At 38.5% G+C, this 12925-nt stretch overlaps 1 protein-coding gene across 1 annotated transcript in view; it reads left to right on the top strand.

The window, feature by feature from the left end:
- The window catches only part of RNF130 (ring finger protein 130), a 42972-nt gene that overhangs the window by 6817 nt on the left and 23230 nt on the right, over positions 1-12925 (top strand). The window contains exon 2 of the mRNA XM_059483618.1: positions 3906-4100. Within this exon, the coding sequence (XP_059339601.1) occupies positions 3906-4100 (195 nt within the window). The remainder of the gene's footprint in view (positions 1-3905; positions 4101-12925) is intronic.

Genomic DNA, 12925 nt, shown 5'->3' with positions numbered 1-12925 from the left:
TGTTGGGACTTATTTTAGGAAGGGAGATATTTACAACAACATTGTACATAGCTCTTTAACCCAGCAGGCTGCCACTTCTAAACCTTCTAAACCAGAAAATTGGGGTTTTGCCAGCACATGATGCATAGATAAACACAGAGGCAGGCAGGGTAAATAGTTTATATTTCAAACAAGCCAGAACAGTAGCACACCTATAGGGAAACTTACTTAAATGGCTTTCTGTATGCTTATATCCTCTGAGCTTCCATGAGTAGCTTCTGATCATATCTTTCTCTGTGCAAGTGATTTGTTTTAGAATAATTTAATATGAAGTTGCTTTTCATTCTTGCAAGTAACATCAGTTTTGGGCATCTCACTACAAGAAAAACACTGAGATAGTGGAACATGTCCAGAGAAGGACAAAGCAGCTGGGGAAGGGGCTGAAGCACAGGTCTGATGAGGAGAGGCTGAGGGAGATGCAGAAAAGGAGGTTCAGAGAGGATCTTGCTGACTAAAGCTCCCTGACAGGAGGGTGGAGCCAGGTGGTGTTCAGCCTCTTCTCCCAGGTAGCACAGTGAGAGGAAACTGCCTCAAGCTGTGCCTGGAGGGAGTTAGATTCAATATTGGGAAAAATTTCATCACTAAAAGAATTGTCAAGTGCTGAACCAGACTGCCCAGGGCAGTGGTAGAGTCACCATACCTGGAGGGATTTAAAAGTCTTGTAGATGTGCTACTCAGGAAAGTGGTTTAGTGTTGATCACAACAGTGCCAGATTACTGGTTGGACTCGATGATCTAAAGGTCTTTTCCAACCCAAACAATTCTGTGATCATCCAGGTAATGCTTGCAGCCCATGTGTTGTTGATTCCAGCTGAACTTTGGATAGCAGATCATCGAGGGCAGGGTAGAGGGGAGTGGCAGAGGTGATTCTGGCTGACCCTGTTTGTGTGTGTCCCTTCAGTGCCCACTGATGTCCCTGACACCTGAACTAATCAGAGGATATTTTCTTGTAACCATCTCACTCTTCTAGAAGGGTGACTGTGATTTTAAGACTTCCACGCTTTTTGGAGTATCTTCAGTCTATTGAAAAGACAAGCAGAACACCCCACATTTTTCACTATTGTTTCTGAATTTTATTTAGTTAAAAGTGAAAAGATTACTTAACATTTGTGTGGTGTAATAGAATGCTAATGCAGAGAAAAGTGGGTTGTGACTTTTTATTAAATCTCAAGTGACTTGCAGACAGTTCAGATTTATCTAAACCAACCAGATTTTCCTCAATGTTTTTGCATTACTTAAATAGTACTGAGCTAATGTTGTCAGCTGTTAAATTTTCATCAGGATATACTGAAGACACCTCGTCAGGAATAACATGCTGTAAGCATTTGAGTGGCGTTTGTTGGTCTATATCTGGAAAGCTTTAATCTCTTAATATCTTGTTTCCTAATTCTTTTCCTTTATCCAGTAACATTTCATAGCTCTGTCCACAGCTGAGAGAGACTTTGATCTCTACTGTGGTAGAAAATTTTGTACTGCTTTTCCCACCAATGCAGTTTCTATTATCTCTCACCGCTTTTTCTGTTGCTTTTTAAGCTAAAAATTTTCAAGCATACAAATTTCAAGGTGCCTGTATGAATTTGGAGAATGCTTCTTCCTCATTCAAGGTGCTCTTTGTTGCTTTTATGGTTTTTTCACTGTAATAACTCAACTGTGGCCATTTTTGTTTTCACTTCATATTTTAGTTTTGATCATGATTGTACTGAAGGAAACAGTCCATAATATGTGGGATTGCTGTTTTTAATATTCCCATATATTTTAGGTAAATTTATGTTTGCCTTGTGTCCACTTTCAGAGTTATTTTTGGCTGTTTGAGGGGATTCTGTGGAATTGTGGCCATTTAGAACATGGTATTTTCCAACAGATGTATCATACCTGAAATTCTTGAATATGATTTCATGGGAGAAGGATGGGATTTTTCACTTTCAAGGCTTGAGTAACTTCCTATCACAGTCTACTAGTGCTTTCCCCCTTCCATGTTTATGAGTGGAAATGTTCAGAGCAAGGGGGAACCATGCATTAAACAGCTTTTGTCATAACAGAGGGCAAAAAGGTTGATGGCACACGTGCTGTGTCGTGATTCTTTGTTTTCAAAAAGGACTGTAATTCCTTTCAAAAATACATACTGTTTTCAAGTTTAAGATTACAGAGACAAGCTGCAAAAGTGCAGTGGGCATTAATTTGCCCTTGTGTGATTGCTGGTGTTTGTGATGGCCATCACCAGTGCTGCAAAACACGTGTGGATCAGTGCTAGCTAGCAGTTTCCACAAGGATTGGAGTAATGATGTCAGGGTAATGGAAGAAAACACTCTATAAAACTTGGCTTCAGGCATCTGTATTTCAGATTTTCCCTGATGCCTGGATGAAACAAAAATACAGCAAATAGCCCTCCATGTCTGAGATGTCTAATACAGGCTTGAAAAACAATTGTGAAAAGGATGTGCTGGTATCTGGCTCCCCACCCTCCTTCCAGGGGAACAGGGAGAGGCACTTCTTGTCCAAATTAAGAGATGCAATAACTTCCTGTGTGTCTGCACAGTATAGATTCATCTGCACTAGCTTTCTTCAGGCAGGCAGAAGATTTTCTTTGTTTCAGAAAACATCTTTAGCTCTTTGAATCTCCTTTGTTACAGATTTTAACCTCAGCTATGTTAAACTGAGAGTGTTTAAAAAGACCTTTTGTTTCCAGCTAATATATTAAACTGGATATTTTTTGGTGGTAGATTATTTTGCTGAAATCTCATAGTTGTGCTGAACTCACTTCTTGAAAAGGAAAAAAATTATGGGAGACTTTTGCTCTTACATTGCAGAACTGTAATGTTTTCTGAGCTATTATGCAAATAGATTGGCTTTTTGTCTTGGAAAAAAAGTCACTGTTTATCCCAACTATTTTTAGTAGCCAAGCCAAAGATTATTATACTCTTGGCATTCAAAAGGATAAATATATTTGCATTATAAACTATTGTTGGCTCTAAATGAAAATCCTTTAATGATATGACCAGTGTGTCAGACTAAACTGTGTTTGCAGTTGTGCAGACAGATCTGTCTTTCATTGGTTTCAGCTGCTGGGAAGTTCCTTCTGCCTTGGATTTTGTGTCTTTTGTACACAGCTCTGTGGCTTTGGGTTGTTCCAGGATGTGTTACACCATCAGAAGGGACAAAAGAGCTTTGCACACTGTTGAATTCAGACATCTGGCATTTGCCATTTCTGTTACTCTTCCTTTATACCATCTATACCTGTTTAGCTGACAAGTGCACTGTGTTTGCAAACCCATTTGTTTCTCTATGAATTTGAATACATTTCCTTGTAGACAAAATGTGCATATGTAAAAAGCTGATGTTGGCAGCTGGAGTTTTACAAGATCAGCTTTTAATGTTGTCCTTTCTTACAGTAGCCTGCACATGGCAGATAACTCTGAAATCTTGTTTTCACAACCTGCTTTGTTTAGTTGTACTTCCCACTGCAGTGATCTTTGTGGCTGCATTAGGAAGAAAAAAAAGACTTGTACTCCCCAGAATGACTGATAAACAGCTGTTTTGTAAATGCCTATAGCAGATGAACCATATTCTAATGTTTTTCAGCCTCTAGGCAGGTATTGATTTGAATGTGAATTCATTATTCTTGCTGCACTGGAGTTAAAAATAGCTTGTGTTAGTGAGCCTAATTCTTGGGCACATAGTCACAGCTTTCAATGCGTGAGACTTCTTTTTTTAAAATCTTATTTTCATAAGAATATGGTTATCTTTAGACTTTCTTCACAAGAGAATAGTGGCTTCCTAGTACATAACATTTAAGTACTTCAGCATTTTGGAATTAGGATTTTTCTTTTTTTCTTTGTTATGCCTGTGTAAATTTGTTTCCCATTTCAGTTGCAGATCGTCTGGGCTGTGACCCTCGAACACGTTTCCAGGTGCCACCAAACACCAAGCAGTGGATTGCTTTACTACAGAGAGGAAATTGTACATTTAAAGAGAAAATACTTCGAGCAGCTTCACATAATGCCACAGCTGTGGTCATTTACAACAATGTATCCAGTGAAGAACCTGTCACAATGACTCATCAAGGTAAATAAAATGTAATCTCCTTCACTGTAATACTTTTGCCATATAAACTATTGCTAAAGAGCTCTTGGCATTGGAGAGATGGTATTGGAAGTAGCCATTCTCTAATGATATTTGCATGCATGCAATATAGTGAAATAAGCCAATAATTCTGCAAAGTTATTTTCCTTTAGCATTCATTTATCCAATGAGGAACACTTTCCTCTGCAGTGAGGATGTGGATGTGTTGGAGGGAGGAAATGCCTGTAAGAGCTGAGGAGCAATCTTTCAAACCTTTCTGCAGAAGAGAAGCTAAAGTACAGATAAAATGGGAGAGCTAGAATTTTACAAATCTGAGCCTGAAGAATCCTTAGCAGCACGTCTTCAACCCACTGCTCTGATGGGGACCTTCAAATGTTAACAGCTGTGTTTTGGGATCTGAGCTTGCATGCTTTTTTGATGACAGTTTACAGAGGATTCTCTTTCTACAGTGGAAGTCTGAGTGCCATGCAGGATTCAACAAAACAATGATTTGGATTTGCCTCTGTAAATTGTCCAGAACAATGCTGGAAGTCTGTTTTTCTAGAGACTTCTCTTGTTTTACAGATGCCTATGTGTAAAATTTTACTGTTCCTTGTGACTTACTTTTGTTGCTGGAAGCTTCATGTGTAAACATTTTCCTTGGTTAAAATTATTTTTGCAATTCTGATAACTACCTTTTTCATTTTCCAGAAGATTTCCTCTTTTTGGAACTATTTAGCTTAATCAGAAAAGGCATTTCTCTATATTTGGTGGTGGTACTGCTGGCTGATTTTTGATTTTTTTGTTAGGATATTTTCAGTCTCTTTTAGCATAGGGGGTTGCTTGGAAACTAGAATTTCTTAATTATTGTTCTGCATATTGTCACACAACTAGAACTGAATTCCTTGACTAAAGAAATGCTATGGTTCTTTCTTTCTTTTTTTAACAAGGAAAATGTTAAAGAGGTTTGACCTTCCCAACTCTGTATCACAGGAATTTTGCAGGAGGATTTTGACCTCCATGTAGCAATTCAAAGCCTGTTGACAATTGATTTTTATCTCAGGTACCTTGCTTAGACATTTTTATAAGCAATCTGCAGGTGAGAAGTCCCATATTCTAATGAAACATTTTTTGCCAGCTTCCTCGTTTTTGTTTTGGGTTTTGTTTTTTTTTTAATATCCCCCATTTCTCTCTATAATTATAGTGCTCTCTTAAACCTTCTACTCTGGACTCTTTGAACTACCTGTAAGAATATTTATATAAATATGCTCTATTTAGCAATGCTTGTAGTTTTCCTGTGGTGTGGAATATCTCAGTGTGTGAGGAAAAAGGCTACTGATACAGCTTTAGCATTGTTGGCTCTGTTACATGTTAAATCATATCATGAGTTTGATTATAACTTTAATACTCTCTTTCTCATAATGTGTGTAGATTTGGTAGTTGCTTTACAGCACTAAGATGGGGTCTGTCTTTTATTAGGAAATCCTTGTTCACTCCCTGTTTCAGCTCAGAAGATCAGTGTGTTGACTTTGAAACTTTATCAATAGGCCCAGTAGTTCTGGTAGGTTGAAATACCATCTAAGATGTAAAATCTGAGAACTGCAGCTGGTAAAAGAGTGTCTTGTAAGGTAGCCAGGCAGCTGTTTGGGTAGTTGATATTTGGAGAAAAGACCAATACTGTCTTCAGCATGTTGAATTCCAAAATATTTACTCTTACTTATGGCAAGCTTTGAAAAAAATGCAGTTGATGCATATTTTAGCTTTGTGTATTTGAAATATTGGGGTTTAGGTGCATGTGCTCAGTAAACTCTGGGATCTGCTCTGGTTTGGGCTGAAGGCTCTATCTCAAAATTAATGTTGGATTTGAAGTGTTCAAAATACATGACAGGCTAAAAGGCATTTTTTAGAACTGAAGTAGCACCTGGAATGAAGAGAAATGTTGCTCCACTGCCTTTGTTTTGATTGTTATGGACATGTGAGGGATTTCCTCAGCAATCACTTTGCAGAGCTTCCTGCAGATAACTTCCTGGTGGGCTGATGGAGGAACTGTAATTGTGTGTAATTGAGATGTAGCCTAGTCCTTTGGTGTTAGCCTCAGTACAGGGAGGGTTTGGAATCCAGCATTCCCCTTCTTGAGAGTTATTCCAGGGGGGAGACAGATTCCTGAACCTCTGCTTACAGGATGAGTCTTTTCTAACACTGTGTAAAGCAGATCTGCACATATTCAAGCCATTCCCTGGTGTTCCTTTTTCTGCCTTTTCAACTATAGACTGCTTGTGTGCTTTTTAGGTGGTGAACAGTCATCTCAGAGGTCTCTTCCAACCTAATTGATTCTGTGTGATCAGCTAATTAGATATTCCAGTGCACTACCTCACTTCTCTTTAGTGTTTTCTGTCCCTAAAGGTTGGGAGGAGCTGACCCTGTGTATTTGAGAGCTGTTCTGCACTGATTAAGTTCATGTGTTGGAGCTGATAGCAGGTGAGGATGGAGGTGAGCCACCAAGCTGGTGTTAGCTCCATAGGATGTCTATTGCTGTGCAGTATTCCTCTTTTCTTTAAAAATACAGTCTTCACAAAACAATTTGGCAGCTGTGTTGAGGACCAAGTTGATGACTCTATATTTTCTTTCCATAGACCAAGGAGAAAATAGACCTTGTGTTATTTTATATATGTAACATAATCTTTGTACTGCTCTATATTAAGCTTTAGAAATATTCTGTCTTCCTGGTGAAGCAGAGAGGAAAGCAGCAACTGCTTATAATGCACACTATGAGCTGCAAGCTTTCCTGCTTGGATATTTCCATGAATTCCAATCACCCTCTTAGACAGTGTCTGTGGTAAAAATAAATAACACATTACACAGATTTTTGTGTGTTGCCCACCTGCAGAGAGGTGATTCCCTGTGAAAAGAGCTTAGGAAGCACTTTTCACCTGTAGGATTAATATTTTATCCAAGCTATTTTATGCTTGAATACACATTTGAAAATTTTATTCTTATGGAAATTTGTTCATACTGAAAATGTTACTTAGCAGAATGGCAATTCCTTCTGGTGGCTGGATAACAACTGTCACTCTGCAATCAGTCTATCATCTCTGTGTCAAATGAACACTTTCTGCTCTAATAGCAGAATTTGCTTTCTCTTGTGTCATAGTCCACCAAGTCTGTGCCCTTTCATTTTCGCCTTTGAGTTTTAAAGTAGGTAATGACCTTCAGGAATTGGTCAGCTTTTTTTTATAAATACCTGTACTTCTGTTGATGCTATTTGCAAGATTATTTTCTTTCCTTTGTGCATATCCTTGTATATGTCAGTGTATACTTATTTTGCACAATCCTGTAGATGTCTTCTATCAGCCTAAGCAAAGGACACCCTTCCCAGCATAGGTTATGTTAGACCATGACATCACTGGCAGGAAGGCAGTTTTATGAGTGGTTTTGCTTGCTGCTTCTGTTAAAGCAAAACTGATGCTGTCTAATGTAAAAAAGAGCCTGTGTGGTGAAGAAAATATGTGGTAGCTGTCTCCTTTATAAGCAGTTATGGGAAAAGGAAAAAAATTCAGGTTAAATAACATTTGGATTTTTTTTTTTTTTTGTTTATGTGTGGTAGAGACAATCCTATTAAGTACAAAATACTTAAACATGGGGAGGTTGGAACTGGGTAATTTTTAAGATCCCTTCCAAGCCATTCTATAATTTTATGATACTGAATTTCTCTCTTTAAAATCTAGACTTTTATTTTGATTTATAGAGAAGAATATATTCCAAACAAGCCTTTAAAGTTCAAATTTCCTACTAAGAATTTATGGAAAAAATATAGACAGAAAAAGAGAAACACATATAAAAGACATGAAAAGAAATAAAAAAAATGAAGTTGCTGGATTCCAGTAATCATGGTTTATCAGCATGTAAAAATTTCCAGAAGTTTATAAACAGCTTTATCGGATACAGGTAAATCTTTTAAGATCTTTTGAACCAAGATGCAGACATATCATCAAGATCAGTCCTCGTTGCTCTTCTAAAGAATCACCTCATTAATTTTCTGGAGGAAGGTGTTTGTGTTCCATGGTGAGCACAGGTGACATTCTCCTGCCATGGCACTGTGCAAGAGCTGTCCAAGATGGGCTCCCAGACACAGGTCCCTTCCAAGGGAAGGATTTTTCATGGCCCTCTGTTTGCTTAAAAAGCACACTGGTGTGGGAAGGAAGGGTAGTGCTTGCTTTGAACTGTGCTAAATCTGCCTGTGTGTTCTGTGGGTTGTTTAGGTCAGTGGGTCAGAGGCAGGAGGGACAGGAAGCAATTTGAAGTTGTTGCCACCTAATGGCTGTTCCCCGTTCTTGCCCTCATTCCTAGTGGGTACAATAGAGCTGGCAGTCGAGGTGCCACTGTCCTCTCTTGTGGCACTGATCCCTGAGCACCTCATCTTTTAACTCTGCTGCTTGCCTTTTTCTCACAAATGTCTCTTTATGTAACTCTCAGCTGAAGTGATGCATGAAAGCTCTGGTGGGGTGCGCTGCAGATTATCTTGCACAAATGTGTGCTGATGAATGTTTTAGCTCTACACCAAATCCACTTGCCCTGGATTACTGAGACCTACTTATAATTCACAGGTCCAAACTAATTTTATTTTATATTACCATATTGTTATTAAATTGTATTATTAGTAATTTATCTTAGACTCTTAGTGAAAAAGAGCTGAGTTATTAAAGCTGAAACCTTTATAAAAGGCAAAGTAATTAATAGTTTAAGCTTTGTTTACATCTATTTGATCTTTTTTTGTTTATGTTTGCTAATTGAAAATATTGAAGATGAGTGTCAACAGCTTTGTTGTTGATCCCATTTCCCACTAGATTCCTTGGAGGTGTATCAATAAGGCAAATCTGTCACACAGTAGATGGAGGTGTCTGACACTTAAAGATGTGGAGTGTTTGGGGTGCTGATTGTGGACCATAAGGAAGCCCTTGTCTCTTGAAGGCAATCCAGGGAAACCCCTTTACAGAGCCATCATAGCCTTGGTGCCTTGCAGAACTGCCTACCAGTGTTTCTGTGTCATACATGCCTCATCCACAACTGAAATAACAGCAGTCAGGCTCATTTTAACTCAGCCAGCTGAAAGGGTAATTAGTTCTGTGACTGTGAAAAGGCCCACGGGACTGTTAGTGACTGTAAGTAATTACATTCTTCTTCTTATCCAAAGTCTGAGCTGCAGCAGCAGAGTAATTCCCCATATCTATGGACTCAGTAGAACCAAATTTATGATACTAATCTATGAATATGCTATTTATAAATCTCTCAAAGTGTTTTGTAGTGTCCTTGGGTAAGGCTATCTTGCCATTTCTCTCTGTTGCTTTGCTGAATTTTTTTTGAGTGACTATCCATGTCCAGATTGAGAGATGTGTACAGAAGTCTATAGAAGAAAATACATGAGCATGACAAACTGCCCTTTTTTAGAAATCCCTGGGTTTTTTAGCTGCACCATCCATTAGTGGGAATACAAACTGCTATCCAGAAATGGCAAAATGTAAGCCACCTGCTAGCACTGGTCACACTATGGAATGCAAGAGACAGTTACCAAAATCCAAGTGTGTCTTACATTGATGAATGGGTCAGTGAGGTCTACACTGCATTAATACTATTGAGGAATCAAGAATGTAACACTGTAACAGATTTTGGACATTGTTTAGAAATATAGAAAGTGAAGAAAAGCTGTTTTCAAATTAGCAAAAATATCTTCTTCAGATAGGCAGACATAGATATTTCAGAAATGTGTTAAGCTGTGACACATTTTTTTCAGTGGTGTGTAATGTGTTAGGATTACCCCATTTCCCTAGTCAAAACTTAAAGTGATCCTTCAGCTTTTTATTCATTTGCATTTGTTCAAGGTTTGAATGTAAAATTGGGTCTCCTTTGCTAGCATACTAATACCTTAAGAATACAAGTATTAATGCCTTGAAAGAGACTGCAAATCAGTTTACTTGCCATAAACGTGGTTAAATGCCATGTAAAATGTGAGTAAAAGAAAAAAAATCTCTGCACAGATTGTGTAAAGGGGATGATCAAGTGATACATTTCTTGTGCCAAGCTTTTTTTATTCTTCTGGCATTATTTAGGTGGAATGTCCATTTCCTTTAAGAAAGATAAAACTGTAGTGCAAGCAGATGCAAAGAAGCATTGCTAAGAAAATGTGAAATGTCTGTAAAGGTCTCTGCAACATCTGTCTGCTTTTCCCATTCCTAGGCTTGGTTTTTCCTAGTGTAAAGAACCCAAAAGATCACATGCACAAAAAGATATCTATATATATATTAATGTAATTCCCAGGAGATAAAAGTCCTTCCACAGAAAGGGAATATGTGATATATGTGGAATTATCACAGTGATTCAAAGGAGGGGAGCACAAGAAGCCCCAGGTCCCCAAACCCAGTGTCCCTGCTATTCTAAGGGAACTCTGCTGCAATTCAAATTCCAGGAGTTTATAAAGTCTCTCCCCTTCTTGGCCCAGCCATGGGTCTGTCCTCCTGCTGCCCATCAGAAGCATTGAAGTAGCATGTTTAAAGACTGGGCAGAGATTCTGGGACTTGAGGGACTCTAACAATAAAGAGGTGGGTGCATCTTGTTGCTTTATAGAGGATCCTAATTTTTCTAGCAGTGCTTAGTGTCATATGACTTGGGATGGAAGGTAGAGGAGCTCCTTGGGTGAGGAGGAAATGATCTTCAGAGAAGCCAAAGCCCAGCACCTTTTGTACATTCTGATGTTGTGTTGGATCTTTGAGAGGCTGTGAGTGTTGGTTTTCTGGAGTGGGTTGGGTGTAGGACAGAGACAGCTTGACCTTGACAAGGCTGAGGAAATCAGGGGTGTGGCTCCCCAGCTCACGTGTATCAGCAGGATTTGGACTTGTGAATGAATCAGGATGTGGCTGTGACTACCTGTTTTGATTGCATGCAAATTCCTCCTTAAGAAACGTTTCCCTGAGTGTCAGAACAGAGCAATTGGGTTATGAAATAATGTGTCAGCAGTTGTCATCTAAATACAGCCCAACCGTTTTCTCAATTGATTTTGCTATTTGGTTCTCCTTTTAGGAACTCTTGGTCAGAGTAGATTATAAAGCTGATCAAAAATACAGCAAGGACATTATACTGAGGCATTGCTTCTTGTTTAATGAAGGTGGATGGGCTTATAAGTTTATTATTTATCACTTATGAACTTAATGTGCTACAGACTAGCACAACATGAATCTGATTAAGCTTTAATATTTGTTTTGAATTTAATTGTGTCACACCCATCTTTGCAAAGCTGCTCTTGCTGTTTCTGGTTTTCTAATCATAAGCCTCAATCAATGCCTGCTCTTCTTAAAGGAGCAGAGCTTTGTGATCCATCATGTCTGCAGTACGGCAGTGCCTGGCATGTTGCAAACACTGAAATGTGTGTAATTATGTTTAGAGGGCACAGAGCAGGACCCTCTCTACCTGACAGACTGAAATCTGTTGAAATTCTTCTTGCTACAGAGAAGAGTTTTGAGTGTTCTTCAGATTCACATTGACAGTATTTCATAGAAGCCTTTTCCTCACTGAACTTGAAATATCTACTTCTTTGCCCTCTTGAGCTGGGAGAATTCAAGTTTTAATTTTAGAAGCTTTTTTATTTAGGTTATTTTGCATAGGTTTGTGCAGCAAAGAGACTTTTGATTTCTGAAAATACCTGCTCAGTGTTTTGGGATAGAAGGTTGTTCCACTGGTTGTATTTAACTGAGCACCTTGTAAAAGTCTGACTTTTGGGTAATAGTTTCAAATGCTGCTGCCCTTCATGATTTTTCTCATGGTAATTTAGTAAAATCTGTTCTGGTGTCTGAAACTACATAAAATAGGCATCCTAAACTAAATGTTTACATACAGGAAATAATTCAACATTTTCAATATTATTAAGGCAACAGGAAGACAAATGTTTTAAAATGCTACTAGTCTCATTTTAAAATTAATGTATATTCTTGGCATTAAATTCTTGTCTTGTTTAGAATGCAATAACTGTCAACTATTATGGTCTTTTTCTGTTTTCAGAAGTATTTGATTTGGGACATCTCAAATAACATATTCTAGTCTTGAGATTGCTCATGTGTTGACAGCTTGGATATGCTCTTGTTTACTTTCTGATTAGATCAAAATAAAGATATGTGCAGCTAGACCGGTTTTAATGACTGAAGATATGCCAAGGCTCGTCCTCTTGGTGTCTGCTTTCCCATAAACCTGTTTAGAATGCAAGAATTATTCTTCACAACACATTTCTTTCTTTTGCATCAGACAAAAATGTTAAGGTACCGGATAAATGTGTGGGTTTCCCCACTGTTGTGCCATGGAATTTTTATTTGAAAGCAGTTCTCCCCAAGCCTGCTTTTTCTAGCAGCACAGCTTTGCACACAGGTCAGATGCCTTTCCCTTACCCTTTATCTCACTGGTTCCGTGGATTTTATCCTCTGTGGCTGAATTCTTTCCCTTGTAGAGGTGATCTTGATTCCACCTCTGCTCTCATGCAGCTCAGATATCTTCTGGTGTCTTCACAAACCTCACAACTGGTCTCAAAATTTCATATACAGCCCTAGCTTTCATTAGTGTTTTCCTGCTTTCTTTGTCATTTTCTGGGATCCCAAATTCTGTTGGAATGGTTTCACTGTTAGTTGATGTTATTCCAAGAAATCTGTCGCTCACAGTAATAGGACTGATCCCTTTCCTGGGTACTGAATAGTAGGTGTTGCTGTCATTTTCTTTCTGATACACTGCATTCAGAAATGCTTAGCACACAGCTGCAGGATTTCAACTGAAGAATAGAGAAGTAATAAAAGAGT

This window comes from Ammospiza nelsoni, chromosome 16 (assembly GCF_027579445.1).
Source record: "Ammospiza nelsoni isolate bAmmNel1 chromosome 16, bAmmNel1.pri, whole genome shotgun sequence".
NCBI lineage: Eukaryota > Metazoa > Chordata > Aves > Passeriformes > Passerellidae > Ammospiza > Ammospiza nelsoni.
Note: the sequence above shows the minus strand (reverse complement) of the source record. Positions and strands in the feature narration are given on the sequence as shown.